The sequence below is a fragment of the Ornithodoros turicata genome, chromosome 6, assembly GCF_037126465.1.
Source record: "Ornithodoros turicata isolate Travis chromosome 6, ASM3712646v1, whole genome shotgun sequence".
NCBI lineage: Eukaryota > Metazoa > Arthropoda > Arachnida > Ixodida > Argasidae > Ornithodoros > Ornithodoros turicata.
The window spans coordinates 49907524-49923097 of record NC_088206.1 but is presented as its reverse complement, the minus strand read 5'-3'; the positions used below and the strand labels follow the sequence as shown (position 1 = coordinate 49923097).

Here is a 15574-nt window from a genome sequence, read left to right as displayed (position 1 = left end):
CGAGTACAGAGCCCAGACAACTCCCAGTACGATGCCACGACTGTTCATGAAGCTTGGGATTATTTTTTTTTTTGCTTGGGGGCCACGTGGGCCGCATGCGCCTGTGGGCCTCCACTTTGGCACCCCTGTCCTATAAACTCTGCAGATACTGAAAGATGTTTCAGCAAGTATAAAATGATTGCAGGCGACAGACCGCATCAGAGGAGAACACAAGATATCATGTCGCCACATAAGTGCTTTGAATCTGTAATTTTATAAACTATTTTTTGTTCCCACATTATCCAAGAAAATAAAGTATTTCCCGTTTCAAGCAGCCATTGACTGCTCGCCGTGGAAAATCGTGGAATTTACGTGGTGCTGCGGATTTTTTAATTTGCTGCAACAGAAAACCAAGGGCCTTAATGATGATTCCTGTATTCCTGAAACGTCCAACTTTTAATTTTGTCTTCTTTTATTATGTCAAGCCGTTGCATTTTATCATTACAAGAACATGTCCTACCTGCCTTTGGTCCACCTTCAACAACTTTTACTATGTGCTTTGCTATCTTTTTTGATATTTACGATATGGTTGCATGCAGTCTGCCCTGACGTTGGAAGTATTTAAAGTATTAAAGTAAGGTGTGCTATAGGGACCTCCCATGGGGGAGGAGGACTCCCACTCGATTCCCTCTCCCAAATGCACTACCAAAAGTACAATTTTGGAGGGGGGAGAAGATTTGAACCCACAGAAACTCCCAATGGCTACGCCACTGCGGGCGAGAACTCAAACCAACAAAATTATCCTCAATACTCTGCAATGCTTTCTGCTAAAGAGTTTCTCAAATCATCCTCGAAGTGGCTGTGTAACTTAGCGAAGCTGCTTATATTGTGACTGTACATTGCACCAAGTGGCTACTCAGTATCTCCAGAGAATAAGTATCTCCAGTTAAGCATCTGCAGGTTGCTCAACTAAACTGAGCAACCTGCTGCTAAGTCTGGTTGCACCATGCATACCTATGGCTAATTGCAGCAATAAAAAAATGCATTATTGAGCATGTATGAATGATTAACAGTTACAAACCTTAGTGACAAGGGTACGTGAATGAAGATCATGGACCCGCAAAAATCTGTCCAGGCCGCAGCTGGCGACAATGGGCAAAGTGGGGTGGCACACAACATCACGTGTGCTGCCAGCAAACCCTCTGAACACATGAATCATCCTCTTCAACCGTAGGTCAACCAGGGCCACGCGACCCTGTGTGTTGCCCACAACAATCTGTCTGTGAAAGGCATCTTGGTTAAAACTTAAACATATGGTAAACGAAAGGTGTGCCAGTACATTATGAAAGTTTTCCTCTGGAATGAAAGTGAATCATTAACTGTGAGGAGTTGACACATTTCCACTTTAATATGAGGACTGACCAAAAAGTATCTAGAATGGATTTATATAGAAAAAAGTGAAATAGTACCATATTTACTCGCATATTGGACGCACTCGCGTATTGAACACCCCCCAGCTTGAATGCCGAAATGCCGGTACTTTTTTGTTCCCAGCACATTAAACATCCCAACTTTCGTAGCACGCTGTGCTGGCGTCTACGGAGGGGGAGGCTTCCCTCAAGGGGTGCCTAAAAGACACCTTTTGAGCATAAAGAAATTGTTTTAGGACGACAGAAAAGAGAAGGAAAATTAAGAACACAGGAAGGGGGTGGGGGCAAATTTCATCTTTGTCCTCCCTGAGGCAAAAAGTAGACGCTGGATCTGGTAGCACGGCCGGATCATCCTGTGCAGCGCCAGCCACCGTATCGCACGGCCGCGGGTATCACGCAGTCAACGAGAAGGGGCGCCTGGTGCCAGAGTGATGCACGACGAATGCGACATACAGTCGAGCCCGCACATTTCGAATTATTGTGTATATCGAACAACGAAAAAATCCCCTTGAAAATTACATGTAAAAGTATAGCATGGCTTTATCGAACTTCGGTACCACGGTTACCCGATATATCGAACGTCGAGATCCTGAAAAGGCCACCTCTTCTGAACACTCGCGCCGGCAATCTCGCACCCTCGGAGAGGAGGAATGAGCGAAAGAGTGCAGCAGAGGAGAGAGCACGTGGGCAGAAAGGGCGAAAACACGGACGAGGGGGCGCCAGAGGTGCTGCACGCACTGACGTGACGTTGCTTGTGCATGGCACACTGTGGTGTTGGGGTGGAGCACAGAAGCAGAAGTGGCAGAAGCACGTGAGAGTGTTTGGACTCGGCACTTCGTGAACTCTCTGTGTTTCCGGGCGTCGTTCCCCATGCGTGAGCGCTACGGACTACGCGGGTGTAGACGATGCCGCGGAAGCTGTTGCGGAATGGACAGATGTGGACATCGTTGCGGACATAGTGCTGATGAAGCAGATAGCACCGACGACGATGAAAAACCACAGCCATTGCCGACAGCCACTGAGCTCATCTCAGCGTTTCAAGTGATTCGTCGCTGTGTAGATATGGAAAGCTCCGGCCTTACAAACGTGGAGCATCTTGACAAGACCGAGATGCGTGTGGTCAACTTCTTTGCCCGCAACAAAACGCAAGCTAAGGTCATCGATTTTTTTGCCGTAAAATAAAGTAGCTACTTTCGACATCTGTCACGACTGCGGTTGGGATTAGTGTTAAGCGTGGGTGCTTCGGTCGCCGCTAATGTAGCACAGCTGATACATTGAATTATGGATATATTGAACTATTTTGCTAACCCCTTCGAGTTCGATATATGCGGGTTAGACTGTCCAAGCTTCATGGAACAGAATCTCGGGTTAAGCGTATCTTAATTAAGTGTTGGGTCACAATTTCCCCCCCGCATATTGAACGCACCCTCTCAATGGCACAATGTCTTTAGGCAGAAAATGTGCATCTTATATGTGAGTAAATACGGTACTTACAAATGTGATACCTACTCACCATCAAAGTATCCCCCCCCCCCCTTTCGGAAACCACACACTTAGCAGAGTGCTGTTTCTATTGTCTGAAACACTTTTGGAAGTCTTCTTTGAAACAGCAAAGAGCTATCTTGTCACATTTGCTTGAAACTCCAGAACATCCTGAAATCGTGGATCTAGATTTTTTGGCAATTTTTGAGTCCCCTCTATGGCCTTTTCCCAAAAATCAAAACGCAGCTGAAAGGAAAAAAGACTGCACAATGTTCGGCATATTCCAATGAATGCGATAAGGCAGCTCTTTGCTGTCTCCAAAGAAGACTTCCAAATGTGTTTTGGACAATGGAAACAGTACTGGAAGAAATGTGTGGTTTCAGTGTGTGGTGTGCATTTTACTTTTTCAATTACATGTACAAGTCCCATCTGGCTACTTTTTCATTGGTCCACGTATACTTAGTTACAAGTACTGTAAAGGTGAACTGAATAACCATTTTCGTATTAAGGTAATAAATAATGCAGTGTCAATGTCATCTGCTACACTTACTCTGATCTTGAAGTCAGCGAGAGGCATGTCAGAGGATACTCATCAAATTCGAAATCAATCACTGGTCGCCGCTGTCGACAGCTGGGGTCGTACACCCTTATCTATACAAAACATTGCAGATTTTCTGTACTAGAAGCCATGCTATGACAATGTTACTGCTACCTAGTAAAGTATAAAAGGAGCATTTCTTTTGAATGCTTCTGAAAACTCTTCATAGTGCAAGAAAACCTTGAGCTTAAGGACATGTAAAACACAACACAACACGAGGGCTCAAAACCAGCAACCGAACATTTATTTAGGACACAGAACACGAGAGGAAATGGAAATCACGAAGTGCCCCCGCAAGGGCTACAGAGTGGTTGCTCACACAAGCGTCCGTGGACAGATTCGTCATTGCTTCGCGGAAAACAGTAACATGCGTCTTGGATCCCCTCCCTCGCACCCGAGCTAACCTTCTCTACCAAGCTTCCAGATAATGGCATCTTAAGATTCCTTTATCTATCCAGCACTCCTGTTGGCTGTTGCTGGTCTTACTCCATGCGGTCCTGCAAACCCCTTGTGCCTTTTAACAGCTGTCATTCCAAAAATGTCAAGTCTGCCATCGTCTCCTCTTGTTTCAAGAACGCTTTACAAAAAACCTGCGTACACCAAGCTTCTTCGTCCCTCTCCACTCCGGCAGATCGGCTATGCTCTGCATAATTTAACCCTTTAGCATAAGAGGCTAGTAAAGTTCCTCGTTCCTACCCCCCACTCAAGAGTATATCAATCAGTTCCCTGTGGTAGTGCCATACTTTCACAAGTTATCCCACAACCTAAAGAAGGTGGTCGAAACTGTGGAAAAGGTGGTTCACACTGTTTTCTTAAATAACTTAAAGCTGTTGAGATAAACACATTTTTCAAGTACACCCGATTGCGTCACCAAATACACAACACCAGATGTCAGCTGTGCCAAGAATGTCATCTACTCTATCCCCTTCTCCTGTAGGGCAGTGTATGTGAGACAGACTTCCTGTTGTCTTAAAGGAGCACAGAAAGCGCTTCAGTCACGACCATTTTTTCAAACCAAGCCATTAACCTGACTGCTAAAACGCACCATGCGAAGTGATTCACTCAACAGATGCATGCATACCACAGAATTTGAAAATCGCGACTGCGCGCAACGGCGGCAATGCCTGCAACTAACCGCCAGAGTCGTTTTGACATCGTCGCGGTGCAATCCGTTAACTGGTTTGCTTGTTTGGAGAAGCCTCGTCTGCTACACAAAGAGAGAACTGGGAGTAGATACGAAAAAGAAAGAGAAAGTGCGAAAATTGCCGGCCCCGATTGGAGCGCGGTCTCTCTTGTAACCTTGATGACATCACAATCCTCTTCCTCGTTTGGGCCTGCAGAGCGAGTCTAGCGGGAATGTGCGCATCGATGTTTGGGGGCGTCTTATTAAAAACAAATACTGCGTGCAGAGAATTTTTTTGTGTTAGTTGTCACATGAAGTTACATCCTTCTGTAATTCGCCAGAAACAAAAAATCTTTTGGATAGCATTCTGGGCCCCTTTAATGACCGGCTTAGGGAGCATAAATGGTGCGTTAACTATGAATGCTGGAACTCGGTGGTCTTCCTTCATCTTCTAAGCTGTCGTTCATGCCGTCCTCTTTGGCCTAACACGACTATGTTTGCCATGAGTCCAGTGACAAAAAACAGGTTTTACGCGAAGCAGTGATGATTCTGTCCGTGGATGCTTGTGTGAGCAATCCCTCTGTAGCCTTTGCGGGGGCACTTTGTGACCCTGTTTGTCCTCGTGTCTTGTATCCTAAATAAATGTTCAGTTGCTGGTTTTGAGACTTCGTGTTGTTCGTCTTTAGGTGTCTTCAAGATCAAGGTTTTCTTGCACTATGAACCTTCACCAGCTAGCCGCCACCCTCTCAGTTCTCTCAGAAAACTCTTCCCTTTGTAGCAATCAGATAAATGGAAACATTACAGGTCACAGCCATAACAGAAATGTTCTACTGGACATTCTAGATTTCTTTCTGCTATATTTCCCAATGTTAAAAACAGAGTCAAATTTACACGAGTCCTTGTTTTCTGAACTGTTGCATTGCAGAACCGCCTTTTCACTGTGTACATGTTGTTATTTCAGTAGAAATAAGAAAGCTACACATTCGAAATAAAAAAAATTGTCGGGTAATGAGAAGCGTTACAGAGAATGTGAAACCCTGATTAAGAAGAAGTCTGCAGCATGCTTGTTAGAAGTAATAATGCATAGAACTTTGGGTAGAACATTACCTGGTGGTGCCCTGTAACGACTGCCACTTTCTCAGAATCTCGTAGAAACTGCATGTCAGTAACCCAGACTGGCATTCGAAGATCCAAAAAGTCATTTTTGACCTGAATATCACAGAGTTTGGCAACATTCAGAACATATATTTTTTTACAGCATGATATCAACATACAAGAAGGAGCTATGACACAAAATATTTCCTTCGTAAAATGCGCATTTCCTGAGAAAATTACTTTACAAGAATGTACACAGCAGCAGCAATCTCTCCCAGCCCCTTCTGGTGTGTTGTGATGACAGATCTTAAAGCACTATTATTGGCCGCCAAGAATAGTCTGCTAGTGAGGCAACCGGTCGACTGCTCTCGGTGGAATGTGGGAGGGGCGCCGCCGAATACAACAGCAACAAAAAATAAAAATTGAAGAATATATATAAGCAAGCAAACACTTTCATGGTAGTACATCATCCCTCTAGAGCAGTGTTTCCCCAACCGGGGTTCCGCAAACATGGCTCTGTCGAGCTCCCGTGAGTGAAACTTTAGTGTGTACCAAGGCAAGCCTTCGGCCAGCCTTGGTGACCATGCCCGATATCTCCTATGTCGCCTGCAGCCCCATTTCTTGTAGGGGTTCTCAACCGGGGTTCCATGAACCTTGTCCTAAGATTCTGTGAACATAACACTGTCGAGATCCTGCAATTGGAACGTGAGGCGCGTCCTACGCAACCTTGGCATCCATCATTGTCATCAGGATTGGCATTGAGATCGCCGGACCAGGGTGCCATAGCAGACACTGTACCAGCGGACTTCTTGTAAAGAGTAGTAGAGCCACCAGCTATCGTCACCATCGGTTGGCTCAACCGGCAAGTCAAGCCAACAACGTTGCACACGCACGCCCCATGAGGGTCTTGCTGCTATTCTTTCATGTCCCAAAAGCATGGCAAGCACATAAAAGCACCCACATGCACTTGGGACTTAGTGGCATCAGTGTTAGCCCACAACACATTTTCTGAGGGGAAGTACTGTCAAACAGTTCGATGGGTCAGGCAAACCCTAAGTGACAAAACAATATGTAATTAAATAAATTATTATGAAATGAATAAATAATCAACTATCATTTTCTCGAACCTAAGACAACCTTTTTTCCCAAAATCCCATGTTCCAATGTAAGGGTTCGTCTTAGATTCGAATACTGTATAAGCAGTAATTTTCGCGAGGAACTAATTTTCGTGAAATTCGCGAGCGCTCTTTTTTTTGCAAATTTAAAGCTCTGCAAATTATTTGACCCAATGACAGCAAATAAGCTAACGCAATATGTTAGAAATTTGACCGAGAACGCTGAGGCAACATATGCATGCGGTTTTTCACGCTATTTCACTGTATTGCCTCACAAAGTGGTCAGTTCTCCGCTGCAAGTGGAGACAGTAGTCCAGCCTTCTCGTGCGGGTGTCGGCATCCCGCGATTGCAGAATAGACCTCTCCTTGTTTGTAAACAAGTGACGCCATAGTGTTCGACAGCGCCATCAGATTGGTAGAGCTGAACTATTCTCAAAGCTAGGGGCGAACAAGGTCGCGCCTGAAAACCATGGTCTAGAGGGGATTACGATGGTCCCTGAAAGGGACGCGACCTTCGGTCCTACTTTTCTTTCAATAGGAGGCAGCAAACAAATGCCCATTCGTGGAACCCAGCCCTCCCCTTCCGATTTGTTTCGGTTTCAGTCTGTTTACCAACGTCATGATGACGTTTCTCGGGTAGAGGTTAATTGCTTGTAAGCCTCGACCATCAAGCATGGTGTGTATGGGTTCTAGCACGCTGCCACGCAGGTCGGCTTTTGTACAAGTTGACGCGTCACTATCGAGTGCAAATCCTACCTGCTCTCTACGGTGACAAGAATGACGGGAGACAGGGCAATTCCGCAATGACCCAGATACCAACTGAGTAAGGGCCCCCTAATCGCCGCCCTCTCAGTCAGAAGGGCTCAAAAGGAAGACAAATGCAAGGGGTTATTCCACAGTTGTGATACCTTTTCTTGACTTCTTCATAGAAGTTCAAGGTGGAGGGCCCCTATAAGACATCTGATGCACGGTCGACGCACCGCGGTACCGGTACGCGGTAATTTAAAGGAGCAGTCTAAAGGACCACAACTTTGTTTCTGTTTTTGGTCAGTATGGAATGGTAGGCGGCCGAAAACAGTTCTCCCACAATTAGTGCAACCGTAGCGAAATTGGGACGCCTGCAATAGCTCCCCGAACCTCCCGTGCGCGAAACACCCTCTTTCGCCTTCATGATAGGCACGTGATGAGTGTCACTATGTGACGCAAGTGGAAAGAACGCTCCTCATTGGACCTGGGATCACATGATCGAGGTGAGCAACATCGCGCAGGCCGGAGCGTCTGCTACCGCTTCGTAGACGCCATGCGTTCTCCGGCTACATGATGTCCGAAACGGAGGGTTTGAAGGCTCTCCACGACACAACCACGACTTTTTGGGACCGCAGACACCACGGGAAGAACGAGTGGTGCAGCCCGAAATTAACTGCGCTTGTACAGCGAAAACCCCGTGCTTCGCGACAGTGTGCAGCCTGTCCGACCGTTTTCACCGCGCAGTTGGTTCAGTGGCTAACAGGTGGCACCACAATACCACTGCCATCGCTTGCTTTCTGCTACTGTGAATTCTGAGATTGCACAGAAGCCACGGATATATTACTCTTGTGATCGTAATCTTATTTTCTCAGGCTGCATATATGCTTTGTTTTTTTTAGAAAACATGATATAAATCATATACAGAATAGAAGTCAACAAGAAATAGCTCGCCATGTTCGTAGCAGATGGTTTTTCCTACGAACGAATGTGGGGCTCTCTACCACCAACGTCACAGTAGTGGGTGTGGTCTGCAGTTGGAGCACTCCGGCCTGTCACCGCGGCAGCGATTTTCCAAATTAATTGCACCGTGGTGAAACAACTTTGGACAGAAATATTTTGTGGGAATGCTTTTCACATACTGCTTTACAAGATGACAGCAGTTTTTGGCCATGTTAGATACCACTTTAATGCTCCTTTAAAGGAGCACGGAAGTGACATTTAACCTGACTCGAAATCCTGCTTCATTTGTGAAGCTGTCCACAAGGAGTCACCATGCAAAATATTTCCGATCTGCAGTGTATTGTCACTGCACAATAAGATTTACAAAAGACAGTCTGAGAACGGCAGTCGCGGGCGAGAGACACGAGACCCGCGTGACGTAGAAGCTGCTCGGTGCCTTTCTTCTTTGTTTTTTTTTTCATCTCGGCTCACGCGCCGCTTATACACGTTTCAGCTGTGCCGTTGGACGTCACTGGTCACGTGCCGTAGCCCGTGATACGTCACGCTGTCTTTGGCTTCGCTTCGGCGCTCTTCGGATGTGGAGAGCGTTCTTTAAAGGTGTGCGGAACAGAGCCTTGCGCGTGCTCTGTGGGTTACCTGCGCTCATCGTTCTTTCGCAGCAGCTCATTTTATTTGTTGTACAAGACGTTGCAGCGAAAAACTAAAAATATTTTTGGGATCACTTCCATGCTCCTTTAAGGTTCTGCGAATAATTGCCTGATCCTGGCTCCTCACAAATTCGCGAATTATTGAGCCCACGAATTTAACCACTTATACAGTATCTGCGCCGCAACGAGATCAGGGGGAGAGGACGACGGTAGAGGGCCAATAGCGTGCCACAACCAATACCACGTGTTGTGGTTGTCAGCGCAGCGCCGTCAGCACCAGCGGCATTCAACCGTTCATTCACTGTCATGGCGTCATCACTCTGCTGCCTTTGGACGCAAAGTTATCGCATTCGCCACTGAGTGTAGCAACGATTTAGTGGCAGTAAGGTGGTTTCAAGTATCGGAAGTAAATGTTAGAAGATGACTGAAGCAACAGGGAGAGATCAAGAATTACGCCAGCGCAGTGGATTTTGGACGCTTGGTGCGATGCATCTGACGACACCGTCGTGCGCGGTTTTAAAAAGTATGGTGTGTCTAACGCTTTCGATGGAATGAAGGACAACGAGCTGTGTGCAGATAGCGATGAAGAAAACGATGACGAAGGAAGTAGCGATGAATAAACGGCATTGTGCATCGTTTCCAACTGTTATATACTCAATCTCTTTACTTTTTTTATCCAAATTTGTGTACGCTGAACTCGGGGGGTCTTCTTAGAGTTGACAAAATATGGTAACATGAATAATTTGCTACTTGTAAGACATCTAGTTTGCCTGACCCGCTTCTACACAGTTGCTTCTAGTATAATAGGGTCCTTGAAGTTGTGTAGGCACGATCACGGGATCTCTCAAATATCATTAGCTGAAACCCACTGCTGTATGGTGTACAAACTTCAAACAGGTGAGATTGTCACCATGATGTAGGTACCGCCATATGCTATTTCGAACAGTAATATTCACACAGTACAAGAAATTAGAAACACCAAATGAACAGTGAATAAAATGAGGGTGAAGGTCTGGACTGTGAGTACCTCACGAACTACTTCATGGCGGAAAATCCGCTACCAGCCGTTGCACTCCCCAGTAGGCAACGTCATATGAATAAACAATGATTGGTTTGTTACTATGTCTTTCAATGTTCCTGCTGATTGGGAATGGCAATTTTGTTGAAAATTCAAAGTCATCATTCCCCACGTATCACTGAAGGGCTGTTGAAAGACAACACACTTACGTTCTTTGCTTGAAAGATTGGTTGTTCCAGACGCTCCAGATTCCAGAGTTTGAGGTCATTTTCTTTGCCACCAGTTGCCACTACCTGATGCTCAGTGCTATGTTGCCTCATTCGGAAAATATCATTTCCGACCTCTCTCTCTGCCTGTAGTTTGTGTAGGAGATGAGAGACACTATTATAGGTGCAAAAACCAGTGGACGAGTATCTCAATAATCAAAACAAAGATATACTTTGGTATGATACGAGGCTAACGCTGGTATGCTACGTAGGTGTAAGTACGTTTTCACATTTTATTTATAGCACTTCTATTACCTTTCAATTGAAAGCTGTGGGAAAAGGGCAGTGTTAGCATCTACCCAGTCCTAAAAAGGAATGGGCACATCCTCTCCAGTCGATTTCGGAACTATAGTGTAATTTAATTCCTTGTGAACCACTGACGACGGTATCAAAAATCCCACGCACAATAGTGGCGTAGTTTGATCGTCATTCCACGGAATACATGACAAGAGCATACTCCGGATGTTAATACAGCAGAATTTCGATGATACGATCACGGATGAAACAAATTTCGGGATGATACGAATTCTTTTCCGGTCCCGGCCGGAATGCCTATTCTTCCCATCCCTAGCAGCACAATGCACTGAAAGTCGAGTGCAATAGGGGTGGACGGTATGTGTCTTATCAATGTTCTTTAGTTTCACGAGCCTGTTCAAGGCCTTCCACCTACCCGTCCACCCTATTGCACCCGACTTTCAGTACATTGTGCTGCTTGGGATGTATTAGAGTTCGGATGATACGAACGCGTTATCTTGCCTTTACGGATGATACGAATTAGCCGAGGATGCGACAGAGGTCGTTCCCCCGTGACGCGAGAGCGCGCGAGTCATGCTGCTGCGTCTTTCGAAAAGGGAGGGCAATCCTCACCACAAACTCCCTTACATCATGTAGCGCAATGCAAGCAATGACTTTTCTTTTGGTGGTGGTGGTGGTGGAGATAAGATCAAAGGGATTGAACGGCCCGGACCCTTAGCACCTTATCTCTGTTTTGACCTTTTTACCCCCCTCGCAACGATAAACCGCGAAGCTGTGTGACATCGCTCTGGCGGAAAACAGCGACCAGAACCCCAGAACACGTGGAGGGAACATATCAGGACAAATTGTGGCAACATTACGCGTCATTATTCCGCAAGTCGGCTTCACCTAACGCCTGCTTGCTTTAGGAGAAGCTCGCTTTAGACCACTGTCGCGCGACTCGCGGGTGAAAAGCACGTGCTACGTCTTTTGAATCATCTCGCGTATTTGGGCAGCATTGGCCAAAAACGGAAACACAAAAGCGTTACAACCGACCTCTTTCATTGACAGTAACGGAAAATGAACAGTCACTGTCTATTTTCTTGCCTCAATTTTTCTTTTGGTTTAATTCGTTTGATACGAATTTCGGGTGACACAAATTTTTTCCGCGACCCCGTGACATTCGTATCATCGAGATTCTACTGTAGTATGCCGGAATCCCCCCTTCTGGAAAAAGGTGAAAACGGCATTCCCTTCCGCTCCAATCGGAGCATTGTGGTAGTCAAAAAATATTTCGGGAGGGGGTTCTATGGGGACTTTAAATGGGAAAGAAAGATTCCGCCCTCGTTTCCCTCTTCCAAATGCACTACCAAAGGTACGATTTTGGGGCCCGTGAATCGAAGCATGACCTTGAGAAAAGAGATTCCGCGAGCTTGCGGGCGTCTGGATGGCGCCTTTCCCCTGTGAGTACCAGAGCCATTTATAGTGAGAGTTTGGCCTTTCTTTGATCTTTTGCCGCCTCATGGGTGGAGCCTATTTTGACGTCAGAGTCATTGTTGCGCCGCCCAAAAAGCCTGAATCCGAGTGGAATCCGCTTATCAGCCGTCTAGTCCGCGCCATATTGATGCTGTCCTCCAGCTGGTCCACAGCTTCGTGGTCGCGCTGAATGTAATCTACAGGAATAATCGGCTTATGACCCACTCGCCCTAGTGATAAGGGGGGCTTTGTTGGCGAACTGAAAGAGTTCAAGGACGAAAGGCTTTCGAAGCAAGAAGTTCGCACGTGTCTTCTCTCCGTGGATTGTAAACAACGATCAGCATCAATATGGCGTCGGCGACCAGCTGACGACGGGACAACAATAGAGCACGACGAGGGAGGTCGTTCAGCCGTGACGTCGTATGACGCGCTTTAAGTTAGGCTCCTCCTAATGGCCAAACTCTCCCTATAAACGGCTCTGGTGAGTACCGCCTTCTCACTCGTCCTGGTGGGGGGTAACATCGTTTCCGCCGGAGCCTCTGCAGCTGTGGAAGCAGTGCTGATCTTTAAAATTAGTTTATTTAATATCTAAGCACTCTTTGGACGAAAAAATTAGCCAAGTAGACTGTCGACCAAAGCCGAACACAGTGGTATCTGTTTGCAGATACCACTGGGTTCCAGGGTTTCCAGATGTGACCGTCCCTTTAAAGAAACAATCGCCTACACAAATATGTGTATCAAACAAGCACCACACTATGTGACATCGTTTGACAGTCTATTTGGCGAATTTTCTCTCCTGAAAAGTGCTTAGATATTGAATAAACGAGTTTTATAAATTAGCATTGCCTCTGCAGCTGAGGAAGCTCCAGTGGCACAAACAATATGGTGATGCGTGTTTGAAGTGCTATTCAGAGGGCAGTGTGCAGCCAATTGGCATTTTTTCCAAATTTGTCCGGTTCACTTAGTACTTGGCATTTTACGGACATTGGAGACGCTCGCTGCTCAAGCTTCTGAGGGACGTCCAGCACATTTCCTCACTGGTCGGTTTCATTGTGACATTTTCCAGAGAGGGACTTCCGCCATTCTCTCCACATCCGGTGTCTGCTTTTGCGGTGCATTTAATCAAATTACACAAAAACTACGTCAGTAATTTACATGGAATGCCCAGTGTCGTCGTAAATGATCAGAGGGGAATGAAATGCTGCCATAGTTTCCGAATCAATGGGCATGAGGGCGACCATCCCTTTAAAGGGTCCGTCTGGAGCCGTCAACTTGTTTTCAGTTGGAGAACTTTTTGAGATAAACGAGGAAAATGAATCACATGGACGAAATCCATGATGAAGAAGCCCGAGTGTGGACTACAAAAATCACGAGCCTTTTGCAGCCCACGCTAAGCCTCCTTCATCATAAATTTTGTCCACCAGCTCGCCTGCATTTATGCTATTTTATCAACTTACTGAATCACATGGCCCCGCTCAGTTTTGCGGCACAAAAGCATAAGGTATCAAATGTGGCATGAGAGTTCTTTGTGGCCCTCTCTTAGCTCTAGTCATGCTCTTGAAATGAGGATACTAAAGACAGTTTTAAATGCAGCTTTTGCCCTTCCAAGTGCTTATGATTTGTACCATGCATGCCACTGCTGTTTCCATGCAAGAGTGTTGTTGATATGTGTACACTGAGGGTGTTTCAATTAACGTGTTAAAAACATTGTATTAAAAAATCTGCTTATCAGATAATTATGGGGTCAACAGTATTTACCTTCAGCAATCGTTAGTCACGACTTACGACCACTTTGGCTAAGTTTCTGTCACAAGAAACTGAATTTACTCCGGAATTTGCCAAGTGGGCGCAGAGTTTTTTTGTTTGTTTTTTGCCAGAAACAGGAAGTCAGTATTGGATTTAGCCCATTCTGTTATGAAATTCATTCCATTCTACAATAGTAACAGTTGAAAAAAAAAATAAAACAAAACGTTGTTTCGAGATGTGCAGACAGTCGGCTATCGCAAGTTCTCCGTCAAGTTAATGCAAAATGCGGCGAAAGAAGGACATAGATCTGCCCCATCGGTTTATTTTCCCTGCTTCTGCCGATAACGGCGGCAAGGTTACATGCCAGTTATCTGAAACAATGGGTAGAAGGAAACAGGAAAAGGCGGGTCACTGTTTTTTCCCGCCACTTCTCGCATTAACTTGACTGGGAACTGACAGCAGCTGACAATTTGCGGGTGTCGAGGCGAAGGCTTTCACGGTTTTTTCTTTCTTTTTCAGCTACTACCACTGTAGCATGACGTGGTGTAGGAAGAGGATGAGAACTGCCTAGGTCTGATGAGGTTGCAATGACATGTGCTTTACATGTGTTCCTGGCAAAAACAGCATTACGTGAACTTGATGAATTTTGAGGTTCAATACAGAAATTGTTGAAACAAAAGATTAGAAAGTGGTAGCAGATCGTGGCAAAAGTTAACTGAAGGTAGGTACCATTGACTAAATAGTCCTTGGACATGACTGTATATGTAAAATATACCTTGTATGTACAATTACTACACGTGTAGCTCGTCAACAGGAAGCTCTGGGCAGTCTTCCTTACCTGCTTCTCTAGATCTTCGTTCCACACTCGGAGCAGTCCTGAACTTACACAGGTGACGAGGTTTCTGCAAAAAACAGTGTCAATAAAAATACAGACGACAACAGGCTGAAACGACTGGAAGATCTTTAGTATTCTCGTTGTATCGTTTCGTTATTATTTTATTTACCACCACTGCTTCACAGCCTGCGCTCTTCTCCAGTAGAGAATTAATGTATAGAGTTCCATATCACTACAAAAATAGACTTTTAAGGAGTGCGTACTTACGAATTCACAATTCCAAGTCCTTTAACCGGTCCACTGCCTCCAGTGACATTGATTTCATTTTTACACACGCCACTTGTCGGACAATATACTTTCACAACTTGTGACCTTAATGCTGCGTAAATCTGAAGAGCAAATAAGAAGTGAAGTGCTGCGCAAAGTGATCACCTAAGCACGGCTCACCTCTGATTCGGACTCATCATTCCAACGTAAACATGTCACCTCGAGATCTCTGTTAACCTCTTGGAGTCCGTTAAGATTAACGAACGTCCTTTTCTCTGTATTTACACCTGCGGTGAACATTGCACACTGATCATACACGACAACATTATGTATTCAGTACACTTGAAGGTGTATGACATGCCAAGATCGCAGAGATTGTATGACAGGTCAAGGTGTACACAAAAGGGAACGACGTCGAAAACATCATACAGGATGCATACCTTTTAAAAGTCCCGTTTCAGCTCCTACAAACACGTTGAAGGAGCAGGGGGCCGCCATCTTACGAATTGACGCACGCGACGTCACCAACCCCACCTTGCGACCGGTTGGTTCGTTT

The 15574-nt window shown here is 45.6% G+C and overlaps 1 protein-coding gene across 1 annotated transcript in view; it reads right to left on the bottom strand.

The window, feature by feature from the left end:
• LOC135396649 (WD repeat-containing protein 74-like) overlaps positions 1 to 15574 on the bottom strand; it is a 19439-nt gene extending 3865 nt beyond the window's left edge. Inside the window, exons 1-8 of the mRNA XM_064627739.1 lie at positions 15459 to 15574; positions 15199 to 15305; positions 15019 to 15140; positions 14755 to 14818; positions 10404 to 10547; positions 5720 to 5821; positions 3442 to 3542; positions 1061 to 1259 (exon numbers count right to left, since the gene is read on the bottom strand). Of these exons, the coding sequence (XP_064483809.1) occupies positions 1061 to 1259; positions 3442 to 3542; positions 5720 to 5821; positions 10404 to 10547; positions 14755 to 14818; positions 15019 to 15140; positions 15199 to 15305; positions 15459 to 15516 (897 nt within the window). The 5' untranslated portion in view covers positions 15517 to 15574. The remainder of the gene's footprint in view (positions 1 to 1060; positions 1260 to 3441; positions 3543 to 5719; positions 5822 to 10403; positions 10548 to 14754; positions 14819 to 15018; positions 15141 to 15198; positions 15306 to 15458) is intronic.